Source organism: Plectropomus leopardus, chromosome 20 (assembly GCF_026936395.1).
Source record: "Plectropomus leopardus strain MGB_pleo_1.0 chromosome 20, ASM2693639v1, whole genome shotgun sequence".
NCBI lineage: Eukaryota > Metazoa > Chordata > Actinopteri > Perciformes > Serranidae > Plectropomus > Plectropomus leopardus.
Window position 1 is genome coordinate 16,133,833 of NC_142195.1, and position 22,248 is coordinate 16,156,080.

Genomic DNA, 22,248 nt, shown 5'->3' on the forward strand with positions numbered 1-22,248 from the left:
TAATTATTTGACAATGTACACATATAAATGTGCATAAAAAAAGGATTTTAAAATTTCCCTAGATAACAATTAAGTTTGTAAAACAGTAGGACAATGGTGAAGTGTGCAAATGGTACTGGAATAAATATTTTATAATTATTTTAACAGGTTGCTTTATATAGAGTCAGAATCAGAAATACTTACTTAATCCCTGGGTGGAAACTGTGGTTCGTCACAGTCACTCTGATGACACACATAAAGAATTATATTAAGTAGAAATAAGTACCAGCACACAGTATGTAAAAATATGAAATAGAAAAAATAATAATAAAAACAAATAGCACCAATGTGTGAATTTTAAAAAAGTATAAATATGTTTATTGTGCTGAGTGTGTAAGGTATATAAAAGAAAAATATAAAATAGAAATACAAATACAGTAATAAGAAAAAAGTAGCACTGGTATGTGGATGTTTAAAATGAGAAATATAAATAGTGTGCTGTATGTGTAAAAATAGAAATAGAAATAGAGTACTAATGACGAAAGAAATAGCACTATTATGTGAATATTTAAAATTAAAATGTGTATAATGTGCTGAGTGTAGGAAGTATGACAAAATGAAAACAGAAATACAGCAATAATAAGAAAAAATGCACCACTATGTGAATATTTAAAATTATAAACATGTATATAGTGTTGGGTGTGTAAAGTGTATAAAAATATAAAACTATGTTCCTTGTGCTACAATGCAGTGTATAAAACCAGTATATAAAGTTAGAAATACATCATAGGCTGTGTATGACATAAGTCAACATTAAGTTGGTATTGCATCACTTTAGTTGCCACAAGCCAAAAAAGGTTGATAAGTCCTTCTAAGTAAATACATGTAGCAACTGTTCAGGTGGTAGCCTGAAGTTATTCGAGGCCTCATTGTTTATAATTAGAGCACGCCCATTGCACCACGTGCTCTGTGCTCAACAACAACATTGGCTGAAGAGAAATCACTTGAAGGATCCGAGGAAGTCGTTTAGTCAGATAAATACAGCCGTCTACACCACGCTGTACTCCATCCAGTGAGCTGAAACTTAAAGCAGCGTGGTCACTCATTGTGTGTGAGCTGAAGACCCCGGTGAAGACTGTAGAAACCCGTCCGACTTCTCCAAACTGCAGTATCTGACCGGCTAGCTTGTTAGCTAACAGCGTGTTTATAGGTTCAAAATGAACGGCCATCAGAACGGTTTCCATAACAACTCCTTCATTGATGAAGACTGCTTCCTCTTCACTTCTGAGTCAGTCGGAGAGGGACACCCTGGTGAGTTTTTAATGTATAACTACCTGTCTGTGAGTGTTATAATTAGCCTCTTGAACAAGGTCATGTTGCTTTTTGGTGTTAGCTCAGCGTGTTGTTGTGTGTCAGCTGTCCACTAAGTACATCCTCTCTGTAACTACCTCCGCCAACGCTCTTAAAAAGTGCCTCCACCTGGTGTAAAAGTGGCCTACCTACATGTTATTCAGAGAAACATTTCTAAAGCAACACAAACTATTAACATGCTGGAAAAAAATAATAGTTTAGGAAGTTAAATTGGACCGTCGTGGCTAAATGCTAAGAACACGGTGGCTAACTGTTAAGCTAACACGGTAGTAAGGACTGCTGGTGCCTGTCACTCACATGTAGCCCCACGCTGCTTTCACACATGAATTTACAACAAGAGGGGATGTATTTCTGTCTACAAAAGCTAACAGCATGGACCCATAGATACAGCTTTTTGTATTTGGCTTTAACTTTTAATTCAGACAGGATAGCTAGCTACCATACGGCGTTGCATCATTACTGTAACACCTAAGTGGATGTTACATGTGCTCTGTAAATGTTTTATTTTGGCAGTCCCTCAGACTGTATTACATAAATTTGCAGTAATTCTTTATAACACTGTCTTAACTGTACAATAATTGGTGCAGTGATTAAGATACAGAAATACTCAGTTATTATTTAATTATTTCACTGTGCAATATTTTTCCCACTCTTGAGTGTGTATTTAATAGACGATGCTCATATTTTACATATTTCTAATCCTTATTTCTACTCATGTACATATTGTGATGTACATGAGTAGCATTTTACACATTTCTTTGTTTCTAACTTCTAACATTGTAATGTAGCATACGGCACATAGTTTTATGTTTTTTACATACTTTGCACATTGTGCATATTTAATATTTTTAAGTATTTTGCACATTAGTGTATATTGCACATATATTATTTATTATTAATTCATACTTAATACATCATACTAGTTAGGTCTACTTGCATAATTCTCTACAATTTACATCAGAACGAACAACGTATCACAATCTCCCTCCTGGATCAATAACGTATTTCTGATTCTGATCAATGTTGCCTACATTAAGCTGACCAGCGGTTGCTGTCAAATAGTCAAATCCATATGCTTCAGTGTGCGTTTATAAGTGAGTAATAAGTATCTTGATGTACAGTTTTCTATAGGTCCAGGGTTAGAGTGTCACAGATTGTAAGCTTAAAAACAGCACTTTAAAATAGAAAATACCAATTGTATGTAATATACATTCAGCTGCCAGTTAAGCTACACCTTGATACAAAGGAATACAATCCACTGGGACAACAACCCTTCAGTAAATTGTACTGTCATACGATGTTTAGTCCTTGTTTAAGCTGTATTTCGGAGTCTGTAGTTTGCAATGCTATGCAGTTCTGTTAGTGAGTTCAGACTAAATGTTATAACACATTTCTGCCTTGAAAATGTCCTTAAACAACTCTAACAATTTTTCACGATAAGTTTTTTAATTTACCAATACTAGAGGAGTATTATCACATATCATAAACCTTTAAATATGTCTGCAGTACCGGATGTGCAATAGGGTATGACATTCATCAAGAGATCCTCTCTAAAATGGTTTCAATAAAAACGTAAGATTATAACCTTCATGACAGTACAATTTATTACAGAGCTGTTGTAATAGATTGCTAGTTTTACTAGTTTTAGCTATCTTTAAGTGTACCTAATAAACTGACAACTGAGCATACATCTATAACATACAACATTTTTAATTGCAGAACGTTTCTGCAGCTTATTGTACAATATGCTGCAGTTTTCAATCTTACATTGGGGCAGTGGGGGCAGCTTCATTGTAACAGATAATAGGCTTACCAGCAGTCCTAAATATAGGTACTGCAGGGGCTGCTGCTCAGCCGTGGGTGTAACACAGTCACATACACATACGTTATAATTGCAGGACAATAGAAGCACCTACAGAGAACTCTACTATGCTTCAAAGTGTCCCTTTACTTTTGCGCTGCTTTGACAGAAAGCAAATTACACATTTATTTCCAAACAGTTTGAGTTATCCATTAAATTTGTTTAATCTCTGTTTTTATCAACTTAAAACTCCTTAGCTAAGGGTGTAAAGTAATTCAATATGTTTTTATTTTTATGGAATGAAATGTAACTTAGTGGATATTTTGCCATATGTAATCACATAATATAAAAACACACTCCAAGTCTTTCACAGCGTGTGCATATTAACCAGTAATCAAAACTGAGGCATTGCCATGAATCTTTTTCATATGAGTTCTTAAAAATATTTATGCTTTATTCCACAGATAAGATTTGTGACCAGATCAGTGACGCTGTGTTGGATGCACACCTCAAACAAGACCCTAATGCCAAAGTAGCATGCGGTAAGTCTTTGGAGCGTGATTTTTACTTTTTGCATCTTTTGGACGTGCTATTGAGAATTTATTTCTGATGTTTCCCGTGAGTAAAAGCCCAGGGAGGAATGCAGGTGATGAAAGCTTAAAAATTGCTCTTCCTCAAAGGACTGGATGTTTAAATACATTTACTCTTTGTATGTGGAATTAACCTCAACCTCAGGCTATTTATCACTGTAGACTTCAGCAACTTTCCTAGCGGCTATGACAACCATCACCTACTTTCTCTTTAAGATATTCTCTAAGATACACTTAGTCTTACTCTCATCCCTCACACTGCATGTCATTGTGTCCTCAGAGACTGCTGCTAAGACGGGGATGATCCTGTTGGCAGGGGAGATCACCTCCACGGCCAACGTTGACTATCAAAAGATTGTCAGAGACGCAATCAAACACATAGGCTATGACGACTCCTCCAAAGGTACAGTGATGAAAGATGGTTGCTGTGTGAGTGCTGTTCAGTTTGACATTTGTGCAGCTAAACTTTCTTCTTCAGTAAAAATATCAGCAAGGATTATTAAGATTCACAAATCAGATTGCATCAACTCAGTATTGCATCAGTATTGTCAGAATATCCAATGTGAATTTCACCATATAGTCAACTCAAATGATCCCACCCTCAGAAAAAAAAAAGAGTAAAAGTTGATAGCCAGAAACCAGTTAGGTTACATGTTTGGGAGGTCTTTGTTTACCCTGTTTGCTGCCTTGACATGTCAGGAGATGCCCTCAGCTATTAAACTTCAGTCGGCTGGATAATTTAAACCTGGCATTGCACTATTGCTATTAAGATGAATCTATGTTAAAGACACTTGTATTTAGAACAATTTATTTAAAAGAACAGGGCATTTCAGGTTATGGCCTTTATCAGGGTCATCATCATGAGTTTCTACGCCTTTGATTTACCGCCCCTCCTATTCATGCACCTTGGAAGTAGGCGAAGTTGCTCCAAAATCCCTCACCCTGATTCACGAATCTATGGATTCACACACAGTGACAGAGATTTAATTGACATATAGAACTGAAGGAGAATTTTTAGATGAAGGAGGCTTGGTGATTATTGATATGTGAAAATGTTTAATGAGGCTTACTTTTTTTTTTCTACAGGCTTTGACTACAAAACCTGCAATGTGCTGGTGGCTTTGGAGCAGCAGTCCCCCGACATTGCTCAGGGAGTTCACCTGGATCGAAAAGAAGAGGACGTAGGAGCCGGCGACCAGGTCAGAGTCTTCATACATTTATGTTTTTGTTTGAGCCACAGCTGAGTAACTGCAGCTGGAAATATGGTGGTAACTACGGTCGTGATGCTATTTTGACTCTCCTGTTCATGCTGTGATTTGTGAATGCCCCTCTCACAGGGTCTGATGTTTGGATATGCCACTGATGAGACTGAGGAGTGCATGCCGCTCACTATTGTCCTGGCTCACAAGCTCAATGCCAAGATGGCTGAATTGCGCCGAAATGGAACTCTGCCGTGGCTGCGACCCGATTCCAAAACTCAGGTAGGACAAGGAAACAGTTCCTCCACTTCACTTTTTCAGTCCATCTGTATTACTTATGAACAAAAAACCCCACTGAAAACAGTTTTTTTTAACCTCCAGGAATATTTGATTTTTATGTGCTTTCTTTCCTAATGTACGTTGTTAAAGACGGTGTGTAGACATACTGCTGCTGCTGCAGATGAGCTGCACCAATGATTATTTTCATTTTGTGACATTTTTTAAGTTTATTGTGTAGTTTATAAGATGTCAGAAAATGGTAAATGCTATTTTGTTCTCAGCGCCCAGAGCAATGTCTTGAATATGCCTTTATTTGTCGACTCAAAGTCAAAGTCAGATGGAGGCAATCACATTCTCACATCCTGCAGGATGCAGCTAAAGGCTTGGGGGCATTTTTGAATCGCTTTGAGCAAAACTACTGATAATTCAAATTACATATTTACTAAAGGCAAATGTTTGTTTCTACAAGCTGTTTTGCATGTTTTTGTGAATATGTAGAAGGCTCTTAACCCCTAGAGATAAAACAAATTTAAAGAGTGACATATAGTTTCATGCTGTTTACTTTTTAAATATTTATTTTCCATTGTGCAATGTTTCATTTTTCAGGTGACTGTTCAGTACAGACAGGATCGAGGCGCCATGGTGCCATTGCGTGTCCACACCATTGTGGTGTCCGTGCAGCATGATGAGCATATAACTCTGGAGGAGATGCGCAAATGTCTGAAGGAGCAGGTGGTGAAATCAGTGGTTCCCAGTAGCTACCTGGACGATGAGACCGTGTACCACCTGCAGCCCAGTGGACGCTTTGTCATTGGCGGACCACAGGTGAGACAAAAATGACTTTAAACTGTTTACTTTGTTTGTTTTCCTGCACTTTCCCAACAAAAGAATGAATGACATTTAAGATATTTGGATTTCAGTGAATATATGTTTTGACCTTATTCCAAGTCTAGAGGTCTTGTAACTACATTGTGGTTCATCCCTCCAAGAAAACAATATTGAAATAGCTGTTCCTTTATGCTACAGTCAAAAGGAACAAAATTGTGCAAAAAACCCTGAAATTCCTGTGTTTCCTCTGTCAGGGTGATGCTGGTCTGACTGGGCGTAAGATCATTGTCGATACTTATGGGGGCTGGGGCGCCCATGGTGGCGGAGCCTTTTCTGGCAAGGACTACACAAAGGTGGATCGCTCTGCTGCCTACGCTGCCCGCTGGGTGGCCAAATCTCTGGTGAAAGCTGGGCTCTGCAGGCGTGTGTTGGTTCAGGTGAGTGTGCAATGTATCATAGTGTTAGGAGTGATAACTTGACCCAAATCTGAATATTATAGTATCAAAGACAGCCAGAAGCTTTGTTTTTTCAGACATTACCATCTGTGTAGAAAGTTGTCAGTTTGCCTCTATAACCCAACTGATCCTGGATTTTTAAGTCTTAAATCAATATTTGAGAGTTTAAAAACATCCAATAACAATAATTCAGCCAATACACTTTTCTTTTTTTACATAAACACAAATTGCATAAATGTTATAAGAATACCATTCATTGTAATATGTAGTTGCCATATTGATGTAGGAATGACAACACATAAAGAAACCATACTGAGTTAATGTTATTACTGTACTGTATTCCTGCTGAGTGTAGGGTATGGCTCCAAGAGACTTTTTTCCTTTTAAAGATATTTTTTGGCTTTCGATTTATTAGAGATAGGACAGCTGTAGCATGAAATGGGGAGAGAGAAAGTAGATGACGTGCAGCAAAGTGCCGAGGCTGGAATTGAACCTGCGGCTGCTGTGGCGAGGACACAGCTTCTGTACATGGGACAACTGCTCTACCAACTGTGCTACTGGGCACCCCAAACTTTTTTCCTTTCAAGTCCAGACAGAGTACATATGATTACCAAAATGTATTCATCTACGTGAAATTTAAACAAAGGGGTCTTTAACTTTTAAAAAAAAAATGTCAGGGGACACTTAAAAGCCAATTTCACATACCCAGTCACAAGACTCATGAGCTTACAATTTTTGCCACTTATGATGCATTTGCCAAGTTTCATAATTTTTGAGGATCTCAAGCACCTCCAAAATGCGTGTGAATGATACAAAATCTGAAATAATAATACATAATTCCTTACAATCCATAGAGTCCTCGCACTGTTTGGTGCTCAGGCCCTAAAAATTTGCTGACTGTAGTCTATTTTTTAAATTGTGTTTCCTGTCGCAGCAAAATTTTCGTGTCTGCTTAACTTTTAACTGTTCTAGGTATCCTATGCTATTGGAATTGCGCATCCACTCTCTATCTCCATCTTCCACTACGGGACCTCTGCGAAGAGCGAGAAGGAGCTGCTGGAAATTGTGAAGAAGAACTTTGACCTCCGTCCAGGAGTTATCGTGAGGTATCCTGCGGTCTCTGATTTCATATTTTAGCCATCAAACGTGCAGTCAAGAGCCCCATCATTAACATTTTACACATACTCGGGATGTCTATAAATCATTATTTTGTTTCTGTCTCAGGGATCTTGACCTGAAGAGGCCCATCTACCAGCAGACAGCAGCTTATGGTCACTTTGGTCGTGACATCTTCCCATGGGAGGTGCCCAAAGTGCTGAAACACTGAACCCCCTTTAACCCCTTCCTCTTATCTTCAGGCGGGCCTTAGGTGTACTACAGATGAACCTTTGTGTCTGTCTACCTCCCTCCTTTCTCCTCCACCTTTCCCTCTTCCTCCTCACACGCACAGCCACATAAACACAGCCTCTACTTCATGAAAAGATGCCCATTCTCCACTTGTTAATATTGCACACATCTCTATGAGATAATAGTAATTCAGATGCAGATATTAAGTTGAACAAACACGTTGGGTAAATTGTGCACGCAGATTTGAGCTGTCGACTAATATATTCTGTGCAGTCTATATTTAAAACCATATTTATAGCAAGTATCCATAACTATGTGGGTATTTACAGTTTTTTTTTTTTAGAGGTTTCTGGTATTCCTCAGCTTTTAAATTCAGAATCTCACTGCAGTTTCTTTGAAGTGATCAGTGGTTGGTATCCTTTACTTTTATGGCAACATGTCATTTCCAATTTCGCAGTTAAGCATTGCAAAAACATCAGCTCTGTTCCCCTCACACCCTCCTGTTTTTGACATTTTGGTGGCACAAATAGGGTTGAACAATCTCTTCATTTTCTGATGTGTGTTGTCCCTTCAGGCCATTTATATTCTGACGTTTTACAGAGAAGTCAGAAGCTGCTAATGACCTTGTGGTTATGTTGGGCTGCACCGTGAAGTCGCTCCATTTTTTTGTCATTTATTTTGTCGGTTTAAGTATCATGTGAATGTTCCAAATGATGTGTCAACTGGCCAAGATAAAGTCAAGGTTCAGTACTCATCCCTCCTGACAGTGACTCTGGGTGTAGCTACAGAGAAACCCAGCTCTGTCGCCTCTTGGGAGGGGTTGCCTTCATCCCATGGCGACATTGTACTTGAAATAATATGTAGAACTAGATTACTGTGGGACCTAACAGTGTGACTAGCAAGGAAGGACAACTGAGTCATGTGTGCCACAAGTTTTTGTATCTAAACACTGTTTTCCACTCAATCACACATGTTAAGGGTCCTGAAACCTTCAGTCTCACCTGCGCACAATGTGAAGAGCAGAGCCACAGACAGACTAAGAGATAAGAGGCTGCACACAGTCAGCTTAGTGAATGTAAGACATAGTATTACTACTCTCAGCAGAGTTAGTTTTGTACACATGAGGACCTGGGATCAGAATATGTTGCACAGCACATTGCTTCTTAGTTATTAAAAGTGGAAAAGGCCTCTATGTCTGATGTTATTTGTGCAGTGGTTCAAAAATGAATGCTGAGCTTGCAGCTGAAGCTCAATTTATTTATTTACTTGCTTAGAAAAAAACATTCTTTAAACCGTACTCTGTGGGTCGTGGATGGCACAAGTCTGAATAATCCCGATTAGCACAATTGAAACAGTCTTTGTTTGTCAAGGTTGCCCTCCCTCCTTGTTCTTTTAAAGGCTATTTTGTTGAGAATTTAGTGAGGAAATGCCAATAAAGATCTGTGCCAGAGACACTGGCCAGATGTGATCCCAATGAATACACAGCATATGCCTTTGGATGCTTCCCCAGTTGCCCTTCTCTTAGTTAAAGCCAGCTGTGAGCCTGAGTGTGGTTGATATTAAATCACTAAAGGTGGTGCTTGGTGTGAGCTGTGTGTGCAGTTAGTGTAAGAGTGTCCTCATTGTGTCACTAGGTGGCGTTGTGTCCATATATATACTACTAAAGTAAGGATTTTTTGTCTGCTCTGATGGCACTACATTTGGGCTTAGTTTGGCTCCTCTGCCACCACCTTGTGGCTCTTTGAGTGTACTGCAGAGAAACCTCAGGCGTGTTACTGAGAGCGTTTTAGATTGTCTGTGTGATCATCCACTGAAAGTACTCGACCCAAAGATGTTTTACAATATGTTTGCATCCTTCAGCTCCTCCACAGATGAGACAAATGATTGGTTGGTGTTGTACAGAGAAACCAGCCTGTTTACACTGTCTCCTGTGTGGGGGCCGTGAAGGAGCGTTTATTTCTATGTTAAATCATTTCTTAAATGATGAGAAGTTAGTCTGTAAGTGTGGTTGCTGAATGTGTAAAAGTGCCTTTTCTCATTTTCTGCAATGTCCCCATCCCCAAATATCTGACTCCTTACCTTTTGAATCCACCCCCAACCCTGAGGTTGTAAAATCTCCCTCTTCAATAATTCATGCTGAGGAGACTGATTTGTTGATTTTCTCTTTCAAACCCTTCAAATAAACTGCACTATTCCTTGTGCTAATTGGCTGTGCTTTTGGCTGTTTATTTGCTATCATAAAGCAGATTTGTGATTCCATGTGAAGGTCATATGGTACATTGAATGCAGTGTTATGACCATTAATAATTAGTTGAAATAAGAACTTGTACATGGAGGTTCTTACCAACAAAAAATGACAACATGATATTGATTGAAATAGAAATGGTAAAACATGAAAGCAGAAGTATGTATCGCTATAAAGAGTCTGTAAAGATCATCACCTTTTCTGGCAAAATAGAGTTCTTGGAGTTAATACCATGATGATTTATTTCCTGGCTTTGATATGTCTGCTGTGTTCGTTAACGGCAGCAATATTGCTTTACATACCATTACAATCAGTAATTCTTTGTATGAAAGCACATTCACTTCACTTTTAGTCTGCAGATAGAACCTGCAAAACCTGTGAAGGTTCAGTTTCAGAAGATGCTACCACTAAAGTTTGACTATAAAAGTCTTGCATGCGACATTGAGAGCATTGATATAGCAAGCAGCTATTTCCTTTTTAAAGATATAGTAGAATAATGGCGTCCAGAGCAGAGAATGAAGTCATGCTGCCTATGTCTGTGTTGTAATCTGAGCCTGTCTGCATTGTTGTGATAAACTGGTCCAACTGCGTGTGTGTTAGTGCATGTGTGTGTATCCCACTGGCTGATTTATTGCTGCCACTTTTAACTTTGCTCATACAGCCTTTAAAACTGATCTTCGGTGGTGGTAGCAGGAACATAGCACCCACCCTCCAGTTCCTCTCTGGTTAACACTGTTAGCTCTATCAGCACTGTTTCCATTGTTTAGCGCAGGTTATGGAGTTAGCACCATTAGTTGTCTGCTTAGCCACCTTCATGTTGAGAACCATGTCTGGACAACTCATACTCTCTGAATTTTGCAGAGGTCCTTTAACTTGGCGTCTCTTTTGGGATGTTGAACTGTGATTAGATCTGCACCCAAAGTACAGATTGAAATGGTATAGGCATGGCAGACGTATTGTTATGTCTAGGCGGGATTCTGACTTTGAGGCATTCACTCATAATCTGGCAGATGGTAGCTTCGCTCCATTGGCTCCTCAACCAGAGACTCAATAAGACACACACATCCTGTAGTGGCTGCTGGATCCAAGATAAACCAAAATGTGAAAAGAAAGAGCACAGCGTACCAGGGAGTTCCCCTTAAAGGATTTTATTCTGCGAAATAAGTGACGTTTCGAGCCAAAGCGCTCTTCCTCAGTCTTATAAGCTTTCTAATGAGTCGCCATCTGAAATACATGTCAATAACCACGTGACTCAAAAACAGCTGAGGCTTCCTCAACTTGCAGCTCCTCTCATGCTGAGCAGGATTACTATTGCAACAAAACATTGTCAGTAGGGTAAAACTAACCTGTCTCATGATGATTTAAATCCAGCTCACATTCCCTATTGGTGGGTGAACAGTCCAACACTTGGTAAATTCTGCTTCACAATGACAGGAAGAGCTGACATAGAAGGATCAAATTAATACATTTTATACTCTAGATAATTATGAAAACTTTAAAACGCTCTATTAATGGTAGAGGAGAGGTCAGATCCAGTTTTGTTTATTTAACTACATTTATTCAGATAATTCTCCTGGGTTCAGGATAAAGCCAGTTAACAATATATGTAAAGAGTTTAGTACATTCCAAAAAAAGAGGGTAAAAATAGAAAATTCTTATCTAGTATACAGAATATTTGTGAAAACATTTCCTTTTGTTCTAATTCAACTTTCTGATCCTGCAGTGCAGCGTTCCTATCTGCTCCACATCCTTTTAATCCTTAAATTCAAATAATCTTTTTGTACGTGATAGTTTGTCAACCTAAATCCTGGTTTCCCTCACTCAATGCAGACAGTATATACAATGCAAAATAAAAAAAAATGCATTCAGATATCAAATCAGTATGTGAAAGAAATGCTATCAGTCAGAATGCCACAGCTGTCAAGCAGTTAAGAAATATTTGCAGTTTGATGTTGAAAGATCTGGGTTGTCCATGGGGGCACCGACATGGACTCATATTTCGTCCCACCCTGAAATGAGAAATTTAGAGATATTTTACCTGGTGATGAGTGGTTTATTTTTGATAACTGATTTCAAATAGTCATAAAATTCTACTTACTTTAACACTTTAAAGCGTGCTGAGAGGCTTCCAGGCATATTTCTGACAGTAAAACAAAGTCTGCAAAGAGAGGACAAAGTATAAATGTGATCATTGCTGAGCATTCAGAAGCGAAACAAACTTAAAGCTCGATAGCTATTTACTTACTCCACATCTGAGGGCAGTCTTCATGTCCTGGCACCTGTATGCTGCCAGTGTGCATGGATCTGAGAGTGAAAAGAAAAACAGGACATTTTAACTGATTTGTGGATAAATAGAAAATCAACTCATATTGATAATTGATCATTTGCTATCAAGTAAATATTTGCTGCTTCAAACTTAGTGAGAATTCTCACCATGGCCATTTTTAATTGTCAAACAGGTTTAACTATCATAACAAAAAGGGAGGCTGCATTCAATGTAAATGTATCAGTTGTGAAGCAAACTGACACTGTTTAATGTCCAGTGTGTAGAATTTATGGGAGTATACTGTCAGAAATTGAATATTTAGGCAATATCACATGGAAGGGAGTGCTGTTGTACCGTATGTCATCACAGGTGTGATTCGTTCGTAGGCACAACGCTGCAGGCTGGGTCTGGACTAACCAATGTAAAAAATATTAAAAGTATGCTCTCCTCAGTGTATAACTACCTGCAATTAAGAAACATAGTTTTTTTTTGTTTTTTTTTTTACCCTAGAATGAGCTGTTGATATCTATTTAGGAGCAGGTTCTTATTGATGGAGATCGCCATGATGCACCGCCATGTTTCTTCACTAGCCAAGAACAGACAAACCAAACCCTGGCTAAAGATAGAGCCTTTTTTTTAACATCAATCACTGTAGTTTGCAGCCTCTCTGTGAGGGAAGCCTCAGGAGGACAATCTTTTAAATGTGCAACTGCTTTATTCAGTGTATTTACAAATTTGGATCAACGGTTTCATATGTTCTGTATACGGATAATTTACTCCCAGTAAAAATCCCCATGTGAATCTGATACTATCAAAGAAAAAGATTAGCAGATGCTGGGATAGCGGCTCCTATCCTTTATTCCTGAACAGTGAACACTTAAGGGATTCAAACTTGGAGAAGTTTCAGCTGGTTGCAATCTGCAATCCTTACAGCAGGAGCCCCCTAAATCTTATACACTGGACCTTTAAGATATGTGTGATGCTCTAATTATAGATTTTGTTTGATTTAAAATTTACACTTGTACTTAAACCGTGGTTCTTTCATTTTGTTGACCATTGTTTTGTGTACTCCAAATGCATTTTAATGTGGGATTGGGTGGGGGGGCTTGATGGGCTTCTTTGCCAGGGATCCACCAGAGTCTCGGATAGCTGCTGGTGGATGGTCAAAACAATTAAGATAAAGATGAAGCCCTGCACGTCACTGAAAGAGAAGCAGACTGACCTAAGACAGGAGCCTCCTGCCCTTTACACATGCCGATGAGGGAGCAGATGGACTGAGGGGTGGCGTACGCCATGATGGCATCCAGCACCGTCTTGGTAAACTTGTCAATGACAGCCTCGCACTTGTCTCGGTAAGAAGAGGGCAAAATCTGGCAAATCTCCTTCAGCAGCTCGATCACAGCATCCTGCAAGAGAGAGGATGGTGTTGCCCAAAAGTCGTCAGTGCTGTCTCAGGCATTTAGGTATCTACATCCACATGTGCCTGTGCAGAACAAAGAGATATTGTGTTCATGTGCACGTGTGTTCCTCCGCTGCAGGAGAGTGATTCACCTCAGTCCCTTCTTTAGGCAGCAAGTCCTCCAAAGTCTTGATGAGAAAAATACAGAAGGTGCATTCTTTTGTGGGTATTACCTATTAACACAAACAGCAAAAGGGAGTTAAACACAAGGAACCTTTCCACATATTATAATCTTTTTAAATGTGTCTGTCTATGTTGGATTTTACTGACATTTTCACTTGTCTCAGAAACCTGAAGGGCCTCTTTGACAAAATAGCGAAGCATTTTCCTCTGCTTATCACGGGAGCCACAGAGCCCGAGGATTTTGCAGACATCAGCTGGTTTCTACAGAGAAAGAGATGTGTTTGAACTTACCCCAACATTACTATTTTACACCTGATATTATACATACAAAACTCATCAAAGAGGATCAACGCAGCATGCAACTTACTGCAACACTGGCAATGAAGTTGATTGCCAATGGAAGCATCTTCTCCACCTCGTCTTTGCACATTTTGGCAGTAGTAGCCGGCCCAGGCAGGTGGTCGCACAGAATTTCAATGCCATCCATGATCTTTCTCTGAAATAAATAGCGGAATTACGTATGTGGTCTTTAAACCTGGTCTCCGGGACAGTGGGCCTCTGATGGGCATAAATCTGAAATGACATGGAACAGTATTGCCTCTGCCAGCCACAATCAAATCATATTTATTTATTGATTCATTTGAAACAGGAACAGTATACAAACTGCACCAGATATAGCACAAAAAAAAGAAAAAATCAGAAATAATCATAATTTCATAACCACACCTGTGGGACAGACCAGTGCACAAACAGTAGAAGCGGCATTATGACAGGACTGTCTGTCTTAAAACCTCTTTTCTTTACAATCATTTTAAACTGAGTTAAACTAATACAATTCCTAACACTTGTGGGGCAATGATTCCATTGTTTTGATGCTTTTATTGAAGATGCAGTTTGAGCAAACTTTAAAAATCTCCCTTTGTTGATGATCTTGCTTGTCCGAATATTGTGTGACTTTGTTGACATTATTATTCATAACATACCAATTCGTTTTTGTAATTAAATGAATCATTTTTTCCCTCACTGGGTCAGTTTCATTGTTTGGGATATGGAATGTAGAAGCTGAAAAACATGAAAACACACAATAAAATAGTGAGAGAAAAACACAGATGTCACCTGTATAGCATTTTTGAGCAGGTGCAATGCAAAGCCAGTTGCATTTATGGCTGGTTAGTTTTACCTCTCACCTTGGAGTCAAAAATCTGCATTTCCTTCAAAAATGCTTAAATTAACACATAAATACTTAGTTTTTAATACTTAATTTTATAATGTATTAAACTAAATTATTCTTATGGCAAAAAAGTTTCTTTTATTTTATTTTATCATTTTATCATTTTATCTATTTATTTATTTATTTATTTATTTATTTATTTATTTATTTATTTATTTATTTATTTATTTATTTATTTATTTATTTATTTATTGCAATGAATGAAATTTCTTGTACTTTTTCCTGACAGTGAAGGTGTCACCAGGTCCCGCCCCTCTCACCTGTCAGCCAATCACGTGCCTCGGAACAAACTCATCAACAGCTAGTTAGCCAGCAGGCTCGTAAGAAACGATTAAGAGAAAACTTTGTCTTTCTGCACGGAGTTGTATCTTTCTCCGATGAGCATTTTCAGAGTCACGAAGCTGCCAGGTAACTGAATTTAAAAGCAACCCTCTACCAGCTTTCGCCAAAATGCCAAATAAAAATCTTAGCAAGAGAAGGTAAATAACGGGCTAGCTAGTTAGCATCTGTAAAGTTAGCCTTGTCAAGCTAGCTAAGGTAATGTCGAGGTGTTTTAGTTATTTTGTCAGTGTTGCGGCTGTAGCTGACAAAAGGCAGATGAAGTTGCGAGCTGAGTCGTAAATGGAGACATTGTGTAAAAAAAAAATGACCTTTGAATAAGAAGCATTTTGACATAGATATGACTAATTCCATAAAAATACACTGCAGCCCTGCTACTATAAATAAACAAACTCAATATGTGTTTAGTTTTGATAATTATTATTTCATCATGTATTAGCTCCTTTGTGTATTTTTTTATATGATTATTTTATAATGTTTTATTTATAACTTTATTTGTTTAATTTGTGGTATCTAGCCATGTAAATGTGGCAGTTTCTTTGATGTGATGATGACCTTTAGGGATGGGAATCACCAGAGGCATACAATACAATATTATGATGCTTAAGTAGGTTAGCATACAATATTTTAGTTTTAAACATGTTGAGATATTAGTATTGTATTGGAATTTATTACAATAAGCTGTGATTTATTTCCTTTTTTCAGCTGAAAATTACATCCCCAAAGGAGTGTTTTATATAATGAGATAAAGTTTTCAGTTAATTCATCCTGCCTCAGTCATTTTTATGGCTGCAAAATGAATCTAGTGGACTGAAAAAGAAGTTGATTATATTATTTTAGAAGGCTACTAAAGCTTCATTTGTATTTGTAATATGAATAATTCATACAATAAAGAAATTGATACTAGGCATCCATGTAACATTGCCGCACAAAAATATCACAGTACTATGCCCTACAGATTTCTTTCCTCCACCTCTAATGACCTGTGATATCTAAGACATTTTTGCTGCCGCCACAGTAAAATAGAGCTGAATTACCGTTGTTTTATGATGTTTATCACAGAAGAGAGGAGAAGAAGAGAGGTTAAGGATACTAGTGAAATGTCCTTCTACATTAGAGTGTGATTCAAAATAGTTATTAGAAGTCATAGAAATTAACCAGTTCTACTTTTCTTTTTTTGGACTCAGATGGGACCCCCAAACAGACCACGAGACCAGAGGAAAGAGGATATTCTAGGTCAGGTGAGGAACAGAAACTGCTGGTGAAATTTCATTTCAACTTTCATTAGAAAACAGGAAGTAACTTTCAGCGTAGCACCACAAAGAAAAGGGGGCCTTTATTTTTTTTATTGTGCACATGTGAATTTTACTGCATGCGTGACTGATTACAAATGATTTGTATCTCTGAATGTGAAGAATGTGCTTCAGCTGATAAGAGAAGAAGTGGAATTCAGTGTTTTATTTTAATTTCTTTAGTTCAACGAAAACTATTCAACCACAGTTCTTAGCAAGCACTTGAGATCACACAGTGTGTATCTTAATCTTGACTCATGAATATGTACATACACAGTATCAGTAATGATATCAGTGAGCAAATATTAATCTTTGGAAAATATGTTTGCTGCTAAGTCGGCTATTGTACTCACCTGGAGGTCTGCATTGGAAAGCAGGTCAGCAAGGAGTTCAAATATTTGGGTGCAGTCCTGGCAGACGTCCCCAGTCTGAGAGTAAAGTCAAAGTCACATAAATGAAGGCTTAAAACTGAATTAATCACTATCACGCACCAAATGCCTCATTCAACATTGTTGCATGCATGAGATTCACATGTGAGCGTTACTTCTTGTGGTCATTAATCTGTTATGTTTATTTTTCTCTCAAGCGTATTTCATGAGGAAGAAACTTGTTTGTTTTCCTGCATCAGTTCTGCAAAACGACAAAGGGAAACATCAGAAAAATGTTAAAGTCTTATTTAGCTAGTTATATTTTAGCCCTTTGAGACCTGAGCAATTTGGCTTGTTTTCTTTCAAAATCATGGGAATAAGGCAATTGGCAACAAAAGAAGAAATGACCTGAAAAATAGAAAGAAATAAGTAAAAAGTACAAGAAAATTACTTGAAAATTAATATAAAAAAGAAAAGAAAAATAAAGTAAAAAAGGCATACAAGGCTTGAAAAATTGCTTAAAAATTCTAATTCTGTAACATAATTTTAAAAATGTAATCATGATAATAATAAAATTAATTCCTAGCTTCTTCCCCCCAAGACATTTTACCGTAGCCTTTTTTGAAAATAATTTTCTAAATCTATTAATTAATTGCAGTATGTGGAACAAGTTGCTCATTTCCTTTTTCCCCATATTTTTGAAAGAAATTGCACCAATTTCAATCAGGGTCAAAAGTTTAAATACTTTTGAATTGCATTTGAAAGTAGCACAAGAGAAAGAATGTCGCCAGGTTTCAAAGGGTTAAGTCAGTGGTTGTCTACCAGGGGTCCCCAGGAAATGGGGATTTGTTTATTTTTCACTATTTAATTCACTATAGAAATGAGCTCAGTGTGAGTAATGGTGCTTTTTATTATGCTAACGATTGCTTCCTTGCATCCTCGCTCCTCCTGTGACCCAGAAATTGCTCCATCTCCACCTTAATGGAGAATCTTCCAATCCCTTAAATGCACCTCGAGAAGACAAGGAGAGAGGATGACTCTTGAGGAGTTTGAGCGAGGAAACACAGGTACTTCTATCGCCTCTCTTTCTTGAATCTCTCTCACATCCTTACTGGGAGTAGCTAAGACGAGACCAAATCTTTTCAGATGGAGGTTGTGAATTGAATCCTTATTAAATCGGGGTCTGCTGCCTGTCATCTGTATCAGTTTAGGGGTCCATGACATGGAAAAGGTTGAGAATCACTGCTTTAAATCTTCTAGGGGTGGCAGTATGCTAAGAGACTTTATGATTTTGAAGAAATGCAAATCTCAGTTCTCTCTGGGGGAGGTAAACTCTATATCTTTACATTTGTGTCACTGCCTTTCATAATATTATGTACAGTTTCAGTAATTGCAGGGTTTCTTTTAAAGAGTGGAACAGTGGTGTTGAAGTGTCATATTTTCCTGTGGCGCCATCATTACAACTCCAAGATAGAAGTATCTGTGTACATTTACTAAAGTACAGCGCTCAAATGAAATTTTGCTTTCCTCAAGTATTTAGATTTCATGCTACTTTATTCTTCTGCTCCACTACAACTCAAAAAACAAATGCACTTTTGAGCCCACCGCCACATTTATTTGACAGATATAGTAACTAGTCTGAGTCACTTTGGAGATTACGATTTTGCTTGAAGAATATATAAATGATTCGTTTATAAAATACAATATATTATTTTAAACCAGTGGCGTCGAGCTGTTTGCTTGTGATCTGAAATTCTAAAACTGTGTGTAGTTAGGGCCTCTTAAGATGTTTCAAATGTCTATAATTTGTTCCACCAAACACTTCTTTTCTCTCTAAACTCCTGACATAGTTAAACTACCTAACTGTTAAATAGTTTAAACCAGCACAACTTCCACAACCTAAAATGCGAAAATGGTAATAGATGCATCAGCATTAACAGTCTAATAATGCCCTGTATGATAATATATCAATCACACTAGCAAACACGCACTTTTACTTTGATACATTAACTATGTTTTGCTGAAAATAGTTCTGAACCTACTTTTTCAGTGGGATTTTGAATTAAGGACTTTTACTTGTAATTGAGTATTTTCACTCTGCTGTACGGGTACTTAAAAATATCTAAATATTTCCCCCACCGCACTTAAGAGGTGTTAAATGCATTATAACGTACAATTTTAGCACACAATATACAAAATGCTTTCATAAACCATGTCTTTGATTTCATGTAAAAAGCATTATTTTTTTATAATAACATGGATTTGTTTCTTGAGAGGTGTATTATATTATAATATAATATAATATATTATATATATATTTGTTATTCAATAGTAGGTTATTAGTAAGGTCTTAATGCGTTGGATATGTAACACACACACACATCATATTGTCGATTAAAATCTGTTTTGTTATTAATGTTTTAAATATAAAATATAATTTTGTTAAAAGTATTTAAAAATCATAAACTTACTTCTCTCAGGGTGTCTGGAACATTTTGGAAAGCACCAACATTAAAAGCTGAAGTCAGAGCTGCAGAGGAAAATATTCATCATTAATCCTCACTGTAATCTGTCTCATCGCATGACTGTTTTTACTATTCACGTTGTAAATCATCGTCGGAGTACAATGAATTAAAATCTCACCACAGCCTCCAAGACAAATGAAGAGAAGCACAGCAGTCTTGAGCGGGGCCATCGTCTGTTATTTTCAGGCTTTTAGTTGAATGTCTTCCCTCCAGATGTCTGTAAAAGGAACTGTGAGTGCAGTTTATATCTGACAGTGCCCACCTGCTACCTACAGCCCCCACCAACCAGGGTTTAAGTGGGGAAAAAAGCACCTCGTGGTAGTTTGATCAAACTTGTTTTCAGCATAGCGGAACCAGTTCAAAAAAAAAAAACATCTGATCCTCAATATGCTAATACTAGTAAAGTTTCATATCAAGTTTCTCACACCAAGGCGTGAAAACTTGCTAGTGTTTATTTAAAAACTCTGATGTGTTTGCAGAAGTGCTGAACATATTTTTAAAATGCACAGTGGCTGCATTTTGTCACCTGTAGTTTGGTGCATTCTGGTTGTGAATACTAAAATATATGCTGCAGTTTTGTTTGTCTAATATCAAATACTCTACTATAAATCTTCTAAAAGTCTATTTCAGCACAGTCAGTGTTGGTGTTACAGTCAGTGAAGCCTTGTGGTGATTAACAAAGTCTTGATGGTTTCTCCTAATGCTATTTAAAACTATAAATGACTATATGTACGCCATGTTGTGCCCGCGTTGATGCTAATTGTTGTTCCATTGACTGATTTTAATCTGTTTTTGTTGGAGAAAATCAAGCAAAATTTTTTGACCCCCTCCTCCCCGCAACAAAATGTTCCTTTTAACTTTCCAGAAATGGTGATAATTAGGACACAATCAAAACATCTAAGTCAGTCAGTATCATCTTTAATGTCAGCATCAGACCTCTTTTGAACTGATCTGTCACCTCCAGTCTTTTGTCGATGCTTTGATAACTTAAACTGTTCTCTTCTGGTTGTAAATTGTTCTTTAACGTTTATTTGTACATTTAAAGCCATACAATACATTGAGCCATACCATGAGTAGATGTGAAGCTTCGTGGTTTAAAGATTTCAGCTTGTTTTGTTCAAAAGCAATGTTTCTAGGAACTATTGATCTCCCCACTATCTTGTTGGCCATATCACTCTGGCGCCTTCTAGTGGTAGTTTCAAGTAAGACACAAAGGCAATACATGCAACTATCTTCCTGCCCCTCATCTGACCTGGGACTCTGAGATGACTAAGCTGAAAGTATTTTTTTCCAGTAGCTGGGGTTGATGACCAAATAGCTGAATAACGAATGCAGAGCTGCAGGAGCTGCATGCTCTGGGTGAGAGGTATGGTGCACCCTGGACAGGTTAGCACACTTTCACTGACTGCAGATTTTCCAGCCTAAAGAGCTTGGCCATCATACTCAGATAGAGTCCTATAATTTCAGTCTCAGTTCTTAACTAAGCTACTGCAGAGTTCAAGTCAATGGAAAAAAATATTGCATTAATGATGTGTCTTTTAAGGCTATTAATTAAGATAAAATATGTTTTTTTTCTAGCGAGCACTTTAGGTAGCACAGTTGTATTTTGATTTTGATTTATGGCCACAGATGTAAAGAGTCTAAATAATGTTATAACTAATCAAATAGTAATCCCCGGGAATGTTTAGTCCACTGTTGTACCCACCTGGATTTCTCCATTGGAAAGCCAGACAACAAGGATATCAGATATTTGCATGTAGGAATTACAGGTTCTGATCTCGTGTAAACCAACTTTCAGAAAAACATGATATTATTTTTGACCCAACGTGCACGCAGACTGATATTATTAAATTGGAAACAGTCAAGGTCTCCAACCCGTTCTGCCCTTGTGAAGGGTGTAAGGGAAAATTCTACTGGATCTGGCAACCTCTTATAGACAGCTTCCTCTCCTAACTAGCCTAGTTTAAATATAATTCACAAAAGCATGGTAAGCCTTTCTGACATCCTTTCAATCAAACCCCCGGTCTGTAAAAAAAAAAAAAAAAAAAAAAAAAAATGTATTGTAAACTTTTTAATTTTTATTTTGTCGAACAATGCTTTTTATATTTTTGTATTTACTTTCACTCCTATACTATTTTCAGCTGTATGTTTAACTTTCAAAACCCCAATAAAAAGAGTCAAGGAAAAAAATGCTATAAAGTATAAAGTCAAAGTCACATGATGAAAATAAATCAGCACCTCAAACTGATTCATTAACTTATCGCAACAGGTGCCTCATTCTGCACTGTTGAGTGTGTGAGATTCACGTGTGAGCATTTGCTCTTGTGGTCAAAGACTGTTAAGGTTAATGTTCCTCTAAAGCGTTTTCCATGCGGAAGAAACTTGTGTGTTTGTCAGCATTAGTTCTGCTGAATTAAAAAAGGAAACGTTCGAAAAAAGTTTTATACTTGAGAGAAACTTATACATTTTGAAGAAACAAATCCATTTGAATCTCAGTTCTCTCTGGGGGAGGTCAACACTATTTCTTGAAGTTGGCACATTTCCTTAAATT

At 37.6% G+C, this 22,248-nt stretch overlaps 2 protein-coding genes and 1 long non-coding RNA gene across 3 annotated transcripts; 2 read left to right on the plus strand and 1 right to left on the minus strand.

Annotated features, from left to right (window-relative positions):
* Window positions 1-946: 946 nt before the first annotated feature.
* Window positions 947-10,054, plus strand: mat2aa (methionine adenosyltransferase 2Aa). Its single transcript, XM_042509115.2, has 9 exons — window positions 947-1,290; window positions 3,616-3,693; window positions 4,022-4,144; window positions 4,828-4,940; window positions 5,079-5,222; window positions 5,826-6,044; window positions 6,302-6,484; window positions 7,475-7,608; window positions 7,727-10,054. The coding sequence occupies exons 1-9, from the start codon at window positions 1,197-1,199 to the stop codon at window positions 7,827-7,829; spliced, it is 1,191 nt and encodes a 396-aa protein (XP_042365049.1). The 5' UTR covers window positions 947-1,196; the 3' UTR covers window positions 7,830-10,054.
* A 1,172-nt stretch (window positions 10,055-11,226) lies between these two features.
* On the minus strand, window positions 11,227-20,011 carry sftpba (surfactant protein Ba). Its single transcript, XM_042508690.2, has 10 exons — window positions 19,816-20,011; window positions 19,644-19,702; window positions 17,158-17,232; window positions 14,310-14,438; window positions 14,090-14,203; window positions 13,912-13,992; window positions 13,583-13,766; window positions 12,340-12,398; window positions 12,193-12,252; window positions 11,227-12,103 (listed from the first exon to the last, which is right to left on the minus strand). Exons 1-9 carry the CDS (start codon window positions 19,865-19,867, stop codon window positions 12,202-12,204), a joined length of 804 nt encoding a protein of 267 aa, XP_042364624.2. The 5' UTR covers window positions 19,868-20,011; the 3' UTR covers window positions 11,227-12,103; window positions 12,193-12,201.
* Window positions 15,112-19,603, plus strand: LOC121959419 (uncharacterized). Its single transcript, XR_006106907.2, has 3 exons — window positions 15,112-15,581; window positions 16,700-16,753; window positions 18,132-19,603. It is a non-coding gene; the product is annotated as an uncharacterized LOC121959419 (long non-coding RNA).
* Window positions 20,012-22,248: the final 2,237 nt, after the last annotated feature.

Excerpts from the sequence above, each read along its gene's own strand:
- mat2aa (XM_042509115.2), top strand. The coding sequence starts at position 1,197 with ATGAACGGCCATCAGAACGGTTTCCATAACAACTCCTTCATTGATGAA. Across the intron at positions 4,941-5,078 it reads ACGTAGGAGCCGGCGACCAG|GGTCTGATGTTTGGATATGC; the intron begins GTCAGAGTCTTC and ends CCCCTCTCACAG. Across the intron at positions 6,485-7,474 it reads GCAGGCGTGTGTTGGTTCAG|GTATCCTATGCTATTGGAAT; the intron begins GTGAGTGTGCAA and ends TAACTGTTCTAG.
- sftpba (XM_042508690.2), bottom strand. The coding sequence starts at position 19,867 with ATGGCCCCGCTCAAGACTGCTGTGCTTCTCTTCATTTGTCTTGGAGGC. Across the intron at positions 14,439-17,157 it reads TTTCCAATGCAGACCTCCAG|AGAAAGATCATGGATGGCAT; the intron begins GTGAGTACAATA and ends TATTTATTTCAG. Across the intron at positions 12,399-13,582 it reads GCAGGAGGCTCCTGTCTTAG|ATCCATGCACACTGGCAGCA; the intron begins GTCAGTCTGCTT and ends TTTCACTCTCAG.